Source organism: Octopus sinensis, linkage group LG11 (genome assembly GCF_006345805.1).
Source record: "Octopus sinensis linkage group LG11, ASM634580v1, whole genome shotgun sequence".
NCBI lineage: Eukaryota > Metazoa > Mollusca > Cephalopoda > Octopoda > Octopodidae > Octopus > Octopus sinensis.
The window spans coordinates 22091944-22107829 of NC_043007.1; the positions used below are offsets into that span (position 1 = coordinate 22091944).

The window sequence follows — 15886 nt, forward strand, 5'->3', positions numbered from 1 at the left end:
AAGACTAGGTCCTTCACTACTGTTTGGTTAAGACTAGCCAAGAATTCAGTCGTAAAAAAATTTCTACAATTCTATATTTCTGAGATGAGGGATTTATATTATGTATGCTGTTTTACATTAGTTGGATTGGCATCCTCATCTTGATTGTTGCTTCCACTACATTTCAGTTGTGTACATTCCAGGGTTAAACTCTCGGTATAAATCTAGACAACCAATATTTTTCTTCAGTATAGCAAAATTTCAACCAAATTAAAAAACAAAAACAATTGCATGAAATCAAAGCTTTGCGTTAAAATTATGACACATACAATAAAGACATCAGATCTGAATAATTTATTCATTTATTTCTTCCCCCCCCACGAATCATTGAGGGGCCACAGGAGGCACCAGCTGTCCTTTTGAAGCCATTGTCATGATGGCAGCAACATCTACAAGAAAAAGAAAAAAAAAGAAAACAAATCAAACAAAATAAAGAATTAGAATTGTATTTTTATATTTATTTCCAGAAATTTAGGATTAAATAACAAAAAAAGTTTTTTTTAATTCAAAGATATTTTAGCAGGCCATGCTACACCAGACTGATGATGAGCAAGCCTCAGAAACATGTCTCTGGATGCAGGCTTAGCTGTTGGGGGTGCTTGTCTCCCCTTTGTAAGCATAAGAACACAGGAAATGTGTCAAAGCCGACAGGAAGCATTGATGCTTCCTAGGGCTAAATAGTGGTCGTGTGATTCCCTTTATGGGACTGTCACGTCAAGTTGACAGTATACAACTGCTCAAAAATATTTTAATTTCCCCCCAAAATTGACATTTTCTTTTTAAATGATTGCTTCCATATGGTTTGTGTGGATGGATGTAGAGAGGAAAACTTTGGTGGTTAAAGGTATTGGAGTAAAAAAGGGGCAAGAGTGTTTATAAATGGTAGGAAAGCCTGGAGAGTGTTTGTTGACAGGTGAGTGAGTTTGATGTTGCTCAAAGGGGTAAGCATATGCTGTCAAGGCCCTGCTGCTGATATTGGGGGTTGTGTTTTATGCCTTCACCTAAGCATAGGACAGGGCTTGCCTTTTTGAGCTGGGAAATGAATGGAATGCCTGGTGTGTGTCTTGTTGTGGCTACCCCTTCCTTAAAAAACGGGGAAACAGGCCTGGGTATATGTAACTACTCTTTTACTTGTTTCAGTTATTTGACTGCGGCCATGCTGGAACACCACCTTTAGTCGAGCAAATCGACCCCGGGACTTATTCTTTGTAAGCCTAGTACTTATTCTATCGGTCTCTTTTGCTGAATAGCTAAGTTACGAGGAAGTAAACACACCAGCACCAGTTGTCAAGCGATGTTGGGGGGACAAACACAGAAACACAAACATATACACACGTGTATATATATATATATATATATGCATACATACGACGGGTTTCTTTCAGTTTCCGTCTACCAAATCCACTCACAAGGCTTTGATTGGCCCGAAGCTATAGTAGAAGACATTTGCCCAAGGTGCCACGCAGTGGGATTGAACCCAGAACCATGTGTTGCTACTTCTCCAAAGTCATAGCTAGAGACATGTCATTAGAATGTCAGAGCAAAGGATTGCAAGAGGAATTCTTGAAGCTGAGCCAACAAGTAGGAGACATAGGGGTAGATCAAGAATGAGATGGCTGGACAAGAGCCATAATCTCAATTGGTCACGCTTAAGAATCTGGCCATAAATTGTAATGACAGCTGGTTCTGATAGGACCTGGGGTGCCTTAAGACTCTATCCCACAACCCCACCCAAGAATAGTGGGCAAGGAAAATGGACGTCTTAATTTTGCAGCATCAGCGCTGCCTGACTGGCGTCCGTGTTGGTGACACGTAAAAAGCACCAACCGTTCGTGGCCGTTTGGCAGCCTGCTCTAGCCCCCGTGCCGGTGGCACTTATAAAGCACCGAACGTGGCCATTACCAGCCTCCACTGGCACATAAAAAGCACCCACTACACTCACGGAGTGGTTGGCGTTAGGAAGGGCATCCAGCTGTAGAAACAACTGCCAGATCAGACTGGAGCCTGGTTCAGCCTCCTGGCTTCCAGACCCCGGTCGAACCATCCAACCCATGCTAGCACGGAAAACGGACATTAAACGATGATGATGATGAACCAGTTTCTTCTTTTAGTTGGCACATAACTCAACATTTATACCAAAATTTTGAGCTCAAATATTAGTTTTGCATGACTCAAACTAATCAGATAACTCATTCATAAAATTCATCATTTAACGTCCGTTTTCCGTGCTAGCACAGGTTGGACGGTTCGACCAGGGTCTGGGAAGCCAGGGGCTGCACCAGGCTCCAGTCTGATCTGGCAGAGTTTCTACAGCTGGATGCCCTTCCTAACGCCAACCACGCCGCGAGTGTAGTGGGTGCTTTTTACGTGCCACCAGCACAGGTGCCAGGGCGGTCCGGCATCGGCCACGATCGGTTGGAGCTTTTAACGTACCACCGGCACGGAAGCCAGCCAAGGAGGCGCTGGCAACGGCCACGTTCGGATGGTGCTTTTTATGTGCCACCAGCACAGAAGCCATTCGAGGCGGCGCTGGCAACAGCCACGTTCGGATGGTGCTTTTTATGTGCCACCAGCACGGAAGCCAGCCAAGGCGGCGCTGGCATCGGCCACGTTCGGATGGTGCTTTTTATGTGCCACCGAAAAAAAAAAAAAAAAAATACACATGTGAATTTCACTTCCACTTACTTTCAAGTGTTATTGTCTCTTTAATGTTCTTCGTTTTGATGTTTTCCTCTTGAACGGCAATAAAAATGGTATCACTGTCGATCAACTTCCAACCATATTTAGCTATCCATTGATTTAACTGCATTTCTGAAAGGAGAAACATAAATGAAAAGTTTCACTAATTTTCTTCCATCAATGATGTGATGATAAATAAACAACAACACAGCATCTACTAAAAATACTATATCACATATATAAATATACTGAAAGTTTAAAATATGTCTGTTGCCTGTGTGTGTGCACATATACAGGGTGCAAAAGGTATTTGAGGACATGCATTTTTTGGGTCATTGCTGCATTATTTGCTGACCGTGTATAATCTTTGTTTCAGAAAATAATAATAATGTAAGACCCTCAGCTTACTCAAGAAATGAAGAGTCATGCTGTTGTTGTGGTTATATAGTCTGAGTACAGCGATTGAGAAATATCTGAATTTTTTAAAGTTGCCAGATCTTTCGTCTACAAAGTTTGTAAAGAGTTAGAGACTGAAGATGGAAACGTATCACCAGTATGAAAAGCATAAAAAGCATTCTAAATGCTCTGAAATCATCAGAACAGCTGAATTTATCCAGCAAGTTCAACAGATCGTTGATTACAATCCCAGAAAGTCCATGAGGTCAATTGCAAAAAATCTCCATTTGTCAGAAGGAACAGTCAGAAATGTTGTCCACAAAGACCTCAGATATGTCTTATATGATGAGGAAAGGTCAGTTTGTCAGAAAAAGCAAAAGAAAACCACTACATCAGATCTAAAAGGCTCTTAAACAAATTGTAAAATCCAGCAGAAGATTTGATTTGGTTTTTCTCCATGAGGCACAATGCTCAAAAGGAACTCAGCCACCTCGCCTCCGTGAGGTCCAACACTCAAAAGGAGTGTATATTATATTTATATAACCTTTACTTATTTCAGTCATTAGACTGTGGCCTTAATGAGGCACCGCCTTGAAGAATTTTTTGGTCTAATTATTGCTAGTACTTATTTATTTATATTTTTTGGAGCCTGCTTCTCATTCTATCAGTATCTTTTGCTGAACTGCTAAGTCACTGAGATGTAAACAGAGCAGCACCAGTTTTCAAGCAGTGGTGGGGGACAAACAGACACAAACGTACACCACACATATATACGGCAGACTTCTTTACAGTTTCCTCTCCCAAATCCACTCATAAGGCTTTGGTTGGCTTGAAGCTGTACTAAAAGGCATCTGCCCAAGGTGTCACTCAGTGGAATTGAACCTGGAACCATGTGGTTGGGAAGCAAGCTTTTTTACAATGCTGCCACTGCTGAATTTTAATATGTTTCCATTCTAGTGGTGTCATGATAAAATGCACCCAGTAAACTCACAAAAGTGAAATTTACAAATCAGACATAAGCCTTTGATTGACCAAGATCATGATAACTCATCCGTTCCTGGCCACCATGGAAGGCAAACATAATGAGTAGCCTTGTAAGATGGATGGATGGGTGTGTGTGTGTGTTATGCAATGTCTAAAAGTTGTATGAAAATAGCTTCTGAAATATTTCAAAGGAACAACATTTTGAGGTTATTCTTTCAAAAAAAAAAAAAAAAGTAAAAATAAAAATAAAACCACTTAAAATACCTGGAATGCAGCCAAGTAACTCTGTAAATACTTTCCGGCTGATTGTATCGTAGCCGATTCCAATTACGTGGCAGATGTCTGTAAAAAAAAAAACAGAAATTCAGAAAGTTCATCATCATCATCGTTTAACGTCTGTTTTCCATGTTGGCATGGGTTAGACGGTTTGACTGAGGTCTGGAGAGCCAGCGGCTGCACCAGGCTTCAGTCTGATCCGGCAATGTTTCTACAGCTGGATGCCCTTCCTTATGCCAACCACTCCAAGAGTGTAGTGGGAGCTTTTTACGTTCCACTGGCACAAGAGCCAGTCAGGTGGGCCTGGCATTGATCACGTTCAGATAGTGGTTTTTACATGCCACCAGTACAGGAGCCAGTCAGGGGGCACAGGCATCGACCATTTTCAGATGGTGCTTCTTACGTGCCACCGGAATGGGAGCCAGTCAAGTGGGCCTGGCATTGATCACATTCGGATAGTGCTTTTTACATGTCACTGGCACAGAGGCCAGTCAGGGGACACTGGCCACGTTTGGATGGTGTTTTTATGTGCCACCAGCATAGGAGCCAGTCAGGTGCGCCTGGCATTGATCACGTCCCGATAGCGCATTTACATGTCACTGGCACAGAAGCCAGTCAGCAGGTACTAGCATTGGCCATGTTCAGATGGTGATTTTTACATGCCACCAGCACAGGATCCAGTCAGGTGGGCCTGGCATGGAAGCCAGTCAGGGGGCACTGGCATCAACCATGTTCGGATGGTGCTTTTTATGTGCCACCGGCATAGGAGCCAAGTCAGGTAGGCCTGGCATTGATCATGTTTGGATAGTGCTTTTTACATGCCACTGGCACCAGCAACGTTTGGATGGTGCTTCCTTGTATGTAAAGGAATAACTTTTTTTAAACTTCCATTGGCGATGTATACGTGTTCAGTTTTTGCTGAATGAACTGCTCAAATGATTTGCTTATAGTGATCAAATGTATGTGTTGCACATAAGCACACTCACACCATGAAATCGAAAGTGCCTGTACAGGTGCACAAGTGTGCCACACATCAGATGTTGAAATGATTACAGAACAACGTGAAATGAAATGCTTTGCTCAAGAACACAATGCACCATCTGGCCTGGGAATCAAACCTGTGATCTAACGACCATCAGTACAACACCTTAACTGATAAAACTGCTTTTAATAGGTAGACTAGCTATTTCGACCCATGCTTTGCTCGGGTTTTGGTAGTGATGGCAACCAAACAGTAGCACCGAGCGACTTGCTACCCTCCTCACACCATTGCCCACCCCATTTTACCCCCCACTGTAAATTTTGGTGCCAATCCGACCCCATCTACCGCCCCTTAAACAGTTCCCACCCCAAAATGAGACAAATAACCAAGAAATCAAACAACTTTTTCGCATTTCAGCTTTATAGGATATTGATTAACATTATTAAAACAAAAACAATCATAAACATAATCCACAAAAATATGGCTGTTGCAAACTCTTACCTCATTTTAACCCTTTCGTTACCAACCTGGCTGAAACCCCCTCTGGCTCTGAGTACAAATGCCTTGTTTTCAAAAGTTCTGAATTAAAATCTTCCACCAAACCTTAGTCACAATTTATGTTCCTAACACCAGCTCAATGATAACTAAGTTATTTTACTAAATTCTTTGTTATATTAAAAATTAATTGAAAGAAACACAGAGCATCTCAACAGAAATATGGGAACAAGGGGGTTAAAAGCACTCATGCTGGTGCCATGTAGAAGGCACTAGTGATGGTGTCACCTTAACCCTTTTGATACCAACCCGGCTGAAACCAGCTCTGAGGTACAAATGTCTTGTTTTCATAAATTTTAAATTAAAATCTTTCACCAAACCTTAGTCACAATTTATGTTCCTAACACTAGCTGAATGATAACCAAGTTATTTTACTAAATTCTTTGTTATATTTAAAATTAATTGAAAGAAACACAAAGCATCTCAAAATAAATATAGTAACGAAAGGGTTAAAGGGTGTGTAGTTAAATTTAGAGAAAGAAAGAAAAAACTTACATTTTCTGATCGAGTCTTCAAATCCAACAATATCATATACCATGTGTGGTAGGTCATCTGACAATGATTGCCAGTAACTCTGAAAATACAATTCCAAAGGAATTATTTTAAAATTAGTTAGAATTTGTTCAAAATTCTAATCCATTTTACGTTAGTATTAAACATTAACAAGATGTTATTGTATTCGTGTATATTATGAACTTTTTCCAGAATTTTTTTTAACCCAATTTTTTTAGTGCATGAGAACTAAATGATAACTGTTTCCCCCACCCTAAGAGTGCAGCCATATTCCAAATGTGGCCTGAAGTAAGTTATATCTTTGTTGAAGCTTATTTATTTATCATAACATTACATCTTTTCTATGACGGTGGTGACATGGCACACACTTGATAAATTAGTTTTAGACTGAAGGCTACAAGAAACTACCCACAACTCATCTAATGGACCTTGGTCAGGGTTTGAAATTTGCCCCATGCACTAACACACACATACATTTCGTTTTTGGATTTGGTTTGCAAGATTCTTTACAATTTGCTCGACTAATGGCAGTGCTCGAGCATGGCCACAGTCAAATGACTGAAACAAGTAAAAAAGTAAGAGTATAAACACTTAAGTTACCCAAAAAGTCTTAAACTGGCACTTCTCCAAAAGATCAGCTAAAAAGAACACTTTTTGTACTTCTTCAGAACTTAGCTAAAATTCAAGTCAAGGAAATAATCATTAATAAAACACGACTTGTAAAAACAAAATTCCTTCTTTTTTTTATTTTTATAATAAACCAATTATGTTTTAAATTTTCAAACTGTGGCTTTGAACATGATAGATAATTTATTGTATTTTATGGCATAGCACTCCATTGGTTATGACGACAAGGGTTCCAGTCGATCTGATCAATTTGTTCCTTCTCAAGCCATGCCTGGCTCATAAGAGCTGGTCTCCTGGTTTCCTTGGCGTATAGGTTCCCCACCTGGACGGGACGCCGGTCCGTCACAGGTGAGCTGCAAGATGCAGGAGGAAAGAGTGAGAGAAAGTTGTGGCGAAAGAGTCAGCAGAAGTTCGCCATTACCTTCTGCCGGAGCTATGTGGAGCTTAGGTGTTTCGCTCATAAACACACACATCACCCGGTCTGAGATTCGAACCCGCGATCCCTTGACCGCGAGTCCGCTGCTCTAACCACTAGGCCATGTGCCTCCACCTCTGATCAATGGAACAGCCTGCTTGTGAAATTAACATGCAAGTGGCTGAGTATTCCACAGATGTGCATACCCTTAATGTAGTTCTCAGGGAGATTCAGCATGACACAGAACGTGACAAGGCTGGCCCCTTTGAATTACAAGTACAACTCATTTTTGCCAGCTGAGTAAACTGGAGACAACATGAAATGAAGTGTCTTGCTCAAGAACACAACACACTGCCAGGAATTGAACTCACAAACCTTACGATTGACAGCTGATTACTCCTAACTACTAAACCAAGCACCTGCATGTGCTTTTTATGGCATAACAGATTCATATTAGATGCAGCCCAATTTCAGCAGTACATCATCATCATCGTTTAACATCTGTTTTCCATGAGTTGGACGGTTTGACGAACCAGATGGCTACACCAGACTCCAATCTGATCTGGCAATGTTTCTACAACTGCATGCCCTTCCTAACGCCAACCACTCGAAGAGCGTAGTGGGCGCTCTTTATGTGCCACCGGCACAGATTCAAGAGAAAATGATTTTAGCACATCAAAGCTTATGGGGAAACTAAACTTTGCATATGGGCCCAGGGTGATATTTTGCTATGTTTTTGAAAAGAAAAACTGCATCGTGTATCACATCTAACACAGTACTAATTATTCTTCTATGCACCTTTTTCAATCCTAGCCAGGCTTATGGGCCCAGTTTCCTGGTTTCTGTGTTCTCCCCAGCTGGACAGGACGCCAGTCCATCGCAGCATTACTCAAGAAACAGGAAAAAAGAGTGAGAGAAAGTTGGGGGCGAAAGAGTACAGCAGGGGTCACCACCACCCCCTGCTGGAGCCTCGTGGAGCTTTTAGGTGTTTTCACTCAATAAACACACACAACGCCCGGTCTGGGAATCAAAACTGCGATCTTCTGACCACGAGTCTGCCGCCCTAACCACTGGGCCACTGCACCTCCACACAGTACTAACTAGTAAAACATAATCAGTCTCAATGAATGGTATTGTGGAGGTGCATGGCCTAGTGGTTAGTGTGTTGTATTTTGACCATGACATTGTGGGTTCAATTCCTATATGCATTATGCTCTTAACCAAAACACTTTTTTCACATTGCTCCCGTCCACCCAGCTCGCAAAAGTGAGTAATCCTGCAATGGACTGACTGTGGTGATCTCGGCCACTTATATGCCATAGAAACTGGATAACTGACCCTATGAGCCTATGACTCAAGAAGGATCTTTATTCTTTGTAGCTGCAGACGTGGCTGTGTGGTAGGAAGCTTGCTTCCCAACCACAACCAGTGCTTTCTCTTTGGCAAATAATTATATATTGAAGCAATAAAATGATGCAAGTGTATATCTGAAAAGAAGACCACTATTACCTGTTTCAACAGAAAAAATGAATAATAATAAAAACAAAGAACAGAAAAACTGTACAGCAGTTTGTGTTAAGGATACATTTTTTGCACTAAGGAAGCAATGGCATAGGTTGAAATCAGTATGGGGTAAGTTAGTCAATCCCTTCAACAAAATATATATTGCCACTGACTCGTTATAATTTCCTGGATTAAACTGGTACCTGAAAATTAGAAATAATAATAGATTATATTAATAACGACAATGTGCTAATGACTCTACTAGCTTTCCATCTTAATATATTTCTTCACTACCCACAAGGGGCTAAACACAGAGGGGACAAACAAGGACAGACAAAGGGATTAAGTCGATTGCATCAACCCCAGTGCGTAACTGGTACTTAATTTATCGACCCCGAAAGGATGAAAGGCAAAGTCGACCTCGGCGGAATTTGAACTCATAACGTAACAGCAGACAAAATACCGCTAAGCATTTTGTCCGGCGTGCTAACGTTTCTGCCAGCTCGCCACCTTAATAATAATAATCCTTTCTACTATAGGCACATGATCTGAAATTTGTGGGGAGTGGGTAAGTCAATTACATGGACCCCAGTGCTTGACTGGTACTCTTTTCATTGATCCTGAAAGGCGAAGTTGACCTCAGCAGAATTTGAACCCAAAACATAAAAGCAGACAAAATACCATTAAGCAATTTCCCCAGCATGCTATCAAGTCTGCCAGCTCATAATAATAATAACAATAATCTTTTCTGCTATAGGCACAAGGCGTGATATTTGGCAAGAAGAAAGGAGCCAGTCAATTAGATCGACCCCAGTACTCAACTGTTACTTAAATTATTCACCTCAAAAGGATGAAAGGCAAAGTCAACCTCAAAGAATGAAGTGGCAGACAAAATACTAAGCATTAACCCGGTCTGCTAACGATTCGGCTAGCTTGCCGCCTTGATAATAATAATAATCTTTTCTACTATAGGTACAAGGCATGAAAACAATAACTATGAACTTTTCAAAGTTCTTTTTAACCCTTTTGATACCAATGAGCCTGAAACTGCATCAGGCTGTCATGCAAATATCTTGCTTTCAAAAGTTCTGAATTAAAATCTTCAACCAAACCTTAGTCACAATTTATGTTCCTAACACTAGCTTAATGATAACTAAGTTATTCTACTAAATTCTTTGTTATATTTAAAGTAATTGAAAGAAACACAGAGCATCTCAAATGGCTGAAACCGGCTCTGCCTCTGCAGTACAAATGTCTTGTTTTCATAAGTTCTGAATTAAAATCTTCAACCAAACCTTAGTCACAATTTATGTTCCTAACACTAGCTTAATGATAACTAAGTTATTCTACTAAATTCTTTGTTATATTTAAAGTAATTGAAAGAAACACAGAGCATCTCAAATGGCTGAAACCGGCTCTGCCTCTGCAGTACAAATGTCTTGTTTTCATAAGTTCTGAATTAAAATCTTCAACCAAACCTTTAGTCACAATTTATGTTCCTAACACTAGCTTAATGATAACTAAGTTATTTTACTAAATTCTTTGTTATATTTAACCCTTTTGTTACTGTATTTCTGTTGAGATGCTCTGTGTTTCTTTCAATTACTTTAACTAAAATAACTAAAGTTATCATTAAGCTAGTGTTAGGAACATAAATTGTGACTAAGGTTTGGTGGAAGATTTTAATTCAAAACTTATGGAAACAAGACATTTGAACTACAGAGCCAGAGGAAAATGAAGATTATCAAATGCATGTACAATACCAAAATCTTTACAAGACAAAATTGTGAGATGTTTAACCCTTTCATTACCGTATTTCTGTTCAGAAGCTCTGTGTTTCTTAAAATTAATTTTAAACATAACATAAAGAGTTTAGTAAAATAACTTGGTTATCATTAAGCTAGTGTTAGGAACATAAATTGTGACTAAGGTTTGGTGGAAGATTTTAATTCAAAACTTATGAAAACAAGACATTAGTACTATAGAGCCAGAGGCGGTTTCAGCCGGGTTGGTAACTAAAGAGGTTAAAATTAATTGTAAGAATCACAGAGCATTTCAACAGAAATATGGTAACAAAAGGGTTAAAATATACTTTATACTGTTGAGAAAAGAAACTTGCAGACTTACAATTTTAAGACAGCTAAATTTGCTTCCAAATCGTATGTGTTTTCATCAACCTGCATTTTAACATATTGTTCCAATGTTGTTAAATTGTCAGGGTTATATCTGCAAAGAAAAATATTTTTTAAAACGTTAACAAATAACATGACTTTCTGGGGGATTGTAACTAAATGAAAACCCTTTGAATTTAAAAAGATCTACTGAGCGTTATCGTTGCCAGAGCAGCTAACTGGCTTCCGTGCCGGTGGCATGTAGGAGGCACCATATGAGCAGGATCGTTACCAGCATTGCCTTACTGGCACCTGTGCCGTTGACATGTGTAAGAAAAAAAAAAAAAATTGAGTGAGGTCGTTGCCAGTACCGCCTGACTGACCCCCGCACTGGTGGCACTTAAAAGCACCCACTACAGTCTCGGAGTGGTTGGCGTTAGGAAGGGCATCCAGCAGTAGAAACTCTGCAAGATCAAGACTGGAGCCTGGTGCAGCCATCTGGTTCGCCAGCCCACAGTCAAAACGTCCAACCCATGCTGGCATGGAAAGTGGACGTTAAACGATGATGATGTACTATTTTGGGGTAACTTGTTCCAAAGCATAAAAACTGAAATGGATGGATTAAGGCTAATAATCCTTTCTATTAAAGGCACAAGGCCTGAAAATTTGGGGGAGGGCGCTAGTTGATTAGATCAATCCCAGTGTTTCACTGGTACTTTATTTATCAACCCCGAAAGGATGAAAGGCAAAGTCAACCCCAGTGGAATTTGAGCTCAGAATGTAAGGACGGACAAAACGTTACTAAGCATTTTGCCCAGCATGCTAATGACTCTGCCAGCTCACCACCGTAACACTAATAATGCAATTTAGGTTCATTGCATGGTGTTGGCACTTCACTGGACTAGTTGGCATTCTGATCTTTCAGACTGGAGGTGTGGAGGTGGTTTGAAGCTTGCTTCCCCATAATGTGGTCTTGGGTTCAGTCCCACTACACAGCACCTTGATTGAGTGTCTTCCACTATATCTCTGGGCCAACCAAAGCCTGGTGAGTGAATATCTTAGATGGAAACTGAAAGAAGTCTGTTATAAAAAAATAATAATAATAAAACATTGTGTACAGTGCTCAGGTGCACTACAACTCATCTAAAGTGTATGTATAGTACATAGGGTAATGTACAAGCGTCAGGAAAAGAACAGTGCATGAGTCATGACATACACATATGTGTATGAGTATGGCAGGGGGACAATCAGGTGTAGTTTCGGCGGATTTCGGAAAGCATGAGGGCCTTAAAGGATGCAGTGTCATGGCAGTCAACAACTGACGCAGGCAGTTTGTTCCATGCTTCAGCAACTCTGAGCGTGAAAAAATGTTTCCGAAAGTCATGGGAGCTGTGCTGTTTTCTGACTTTGTAGGCATATACATATATATGTATATACATGTGTGTACTTGCATGTAACCTAGTCTAGACATCCTGCGATCATTGTGAATGAGCATCATCATCATCGTACAATGCTGTTCGTTTCCAGTGTTCCATGAAAAGAGATGTCTGGCCATAGGGAAATTTAACCTTGCGACAGGGAAAGCATCAAACCACGGAAAATCTGCCTCAACAAATTCTATCAGACCAGGAGAAGTGGATGGTAAATGATGTTGATGGTGAGCAGTTTTAATGGTAACAACATTAGTGACTTAAATCCAACGCCTTAACCACTTGGCCATCGTGCACACGTGGCCTATGCCAGCGCGGCCCTGACTGGCTTCTGTGCCGGTGGCACGTAAAAAGCACCATCCAAACGTGGCCGATGTCTGCGCCGCCTCGACTAGCTTCTGTGCCGGTGGCACGTAAAAAGCACCATCCAAATGTGGCCGATGCCAGCGCCGCCTCGACTGGCTTCTGTGCCGGTGGCACATAAAAAGCACCATCCGAACGTGGCCGATGCCAGCACCGCCTCGACTGGCTTCTGTGACGGTGGCACATAAAAAGCACTATCCGAACGTGGCCAATGCCAGCGCCGCCTCAACTGGCTTCTGTGCCGGTGGCACATAAAAAGCACCCACTACACTCATGGAGTGGTTGGCGTTAGGAAGGGCATCTAGCTGTAGAAACATTGCCAGATCAGACTGGAGCCTGGTGCAGCCTCCTGGCTTCCCAGACCCTGGTCGAACTGTCCAACCCGTGCTAGCGCGGAAAACGGATGTTAAACAATGATGATGATTAGTATAAACTCTATATGAAGGACTGAGTAAGTGGGATTGAGCAATATCATGCCATTAAATATCGTTGAAAACTCTTTGATTATCACTACCTTTACACAGCAAATAAAGACATTCTCTTGGATCCTTACCCTTGACCCAACATAATATCCAGCACTTCAAAATGAAACAAAATCAATGTAAAATTCCTAAAAGGATTTATATACATATAGCAAAAATACATAAATATATATATATTTCAGATATGTTCCACTCAACCCCAAGCCACTTTTTTCATTGAAATGTAAGGTAATAGCAAAAAACCCCAAAAAGTGCTGGAAATAGAAACCAATATTACAAACTGATGTTTTACTTAATGACATGTACGTAATTCAATACATATAGTATTAAGGGGAAAAAATTATAATTTAAGTATATCTGATGAAATGTGACATATGGCACAATAATATCTAAAGTTATTATATGATTTCATTTTCCGACTATCCTAGAGTTTGTCTCATCAACACCTGCTTTCATGTTTGGCATCATATATGTGTGTGTGTTATTAGTAAAGGAAAGCAGTATTAGTTCATAATAGCATTCTGTATATCTAACTTAACGTGGATACATTGTAGAAAGCTGCAACACTATAGTAAACGTCTTGAGAAAACATCTCGTATAGACGGGGGTGTGATACACACACATACATGTATGTGCGTGTGTACACCAGTATTGGCTTTGTTTACATTTCCGAAGATACCAGAAACCCTTTTCTTCCACCCCTAAACCCCCCCTCATATATATATATATATATATATATATATATATATATATATTATATATATATATAATATATATATATATACATAAACGCTTTCTTGAAATGTATCCTGTACTTCCGGTACCAATACCGAAGTTACGCAGGTCCTTTTCCTGATGTTGTTTTGCAAGCCAAATTATCAAAAAACAAACAAACAAACAAAATTCTAAAAAGTAAATTATTTATTCAAAGACGGACACTAACAAAACTATTTGGCGTAACTTCGGTATAGGTACCGGAAATACTTCAAGAAAGTGGGGTTTTTATATATATATGGAGGGTTAGGGGTTGGAAAAAAGGGTTTCTGTTATCTTCAGAAATGTAAAGAAAGCCACTTACGGTACCTATACCGAAGGATCGTAAATTATTTACTCAAAGACGGACACTAACAAACTATTTGGCGTAACTTCGGTATAGGTATCGGAAGTACCGGATACACTTCAAGAAAGTGGTTTTTTATATATATATATGGAGGGTTAGGGGTTGGAAAAAAGGGTTTCTGTTATCTTCAGAAATGTAAAGAAAGCCACTTACGGTACCTATACCGTAGGATCGCCAACTATTTTAATAAAAATCCAAAATACTGCCACTACATTCTCCTGTCTACGTCGGCCACCAAATGAGATCATACTGGCAGCTGATAGACGAAAGTGAAGCCAGAGGAATAAACTCAATTATCGCCTAACTTCTTTCCCCTCTGTTATTTCAACAGCAAAGCAATAACGAAGGTATATTTACCTGTCAATTCCTTTTAAAAGTGAAGCCACGGTCGCTCGCATAGCCTCCGCCATTTTCACCGACAGAGAGGAAAAGGTGGATAACAGATTCTCAGCCGTATAATAGTATCAGTATTGATGGCAAATATTCGATAATACGTTGAAGCCGACATGTTTATTAAATAGCCAACAATATAAAAAATTATGAGGTTTATATATCGTTCGAATGTATTCAATATTTGCGGCATAATAATCAGAACAAATAGTTAATCCATAGTTTCGGAAATGCTTATTGACTGTCACATGGCCCATATCTAAACGATAATACATTTCTGCTAAAACACGTGTTTTTTTGCTAAGGCTTTTTTTTTTATATGCTTTGTCTGTCGCACACACGATTGCGAGTTTGGGATCTATTCTATTTGCAGAACCCAAATCTGTTGTCTGTTACAGAAGAGTTCACCACTTATTACTATGATTTTTATTTATTACTAGCAGTATCGCCCGGCGTTGCTCGGGTTTGTTTCGACCCTTTAGAATTGGAATTTTTGAAAAGTAAAAATTTTTGCATTATGTAGCTTGTTATTCTCTTTAAGTGAACATTTTTTCTGGTTGAAATACACCGAAAAATAGCGACACAGCAGTCAAAAAATCATTAAAAAATAGGGATCTTCTTAGAAAAACTGCACCTTTTTGATGTAAATAATTTTTGGTGTTAACATGGTCCGATTTGAATTTTTTTTCTTCTACGGAAGGAAGAGCAAGCCTTCTATCATACTCTCAATTTTGGTCAACAAGCGCCGCAGGGTCTCAGAGGAGATAGTGTTAGTTGAAGGCTACCAAACCTGCCATACACAGACAACTTCAGCTTTATATAGAGAGAGATCAAAAATCTTGATATAAAATTAGAATATTTTTTTGGCTCTGAAATGGAAATAAAAATGTTCAAGTATACTTTCTCTCTCATCTTTATATTGTCTGATGCAGGTAGTTTCAAGTTAATGGACTTCTTAGTTTGCTTAAAATTACATAACTTTCAACACTTGCAAATTCTTATTGATTTCTTGAAAAATGAA

General features: G+C 39.8%; 1 protein-coding gene across 1 annotated transcript; it reads right to left on the minus strand.

Annotated features, from left to right (window-relative positions):
• Window positions 1-318: 318 nt before the first annotated feature.
• On the minus strand, window positions 319-14987 carry LOC115217385 (eukaryotic translation initiation factor 3 subunit K). The gene is made up of 8 exons (XM_029787062.2): window positions 14833-14987; window positions 11097-11195; window positions 9052-9172; window positions 7025-7099; window positions 6407-6485; window positions 4363-4440; window positions 2725-2850; window positions 319-428 (listed from the first exon to the last, which is right to left on the minus strand). The coding sequence occupies exons 1-8, from the start codon at window positions 14883-14885 to the stop codon at window positions 364-366; spliced, it is 696 nt and encodes a 231-aa protein (XP_029642922.1). The 5' UTR covers window positions 14886-14987; the 3' UTR covers window positions 319-363.
• Between the last annotated feature and the right edge of the window lie 899 nt (window positions 14988-15886).

Coding starts and splice junctions, on each gene's coding strand:
- LOC115217385 (XM_029787062.2), bottom strand. CDS start 14,885: ATGGCGGAGGCTATGCGAGCGACCGTGGCTTCACTTTTAAAAGGAATT. Junction 9,173..11,096: donor AATTTAGCTGTCTTAAAATT/GTAAGTCTGCAA, acceptor TCTAATTTTCAG/GTACCAGTTTAATCCAGGAA. Junction 7,100..9,051: donor GCTTCCTTAGTGCAAAAAAT/GTATCCTTAACA, acceptor CTTGAATTTTAG/CTAAGTTCTGAAGAAGTACA.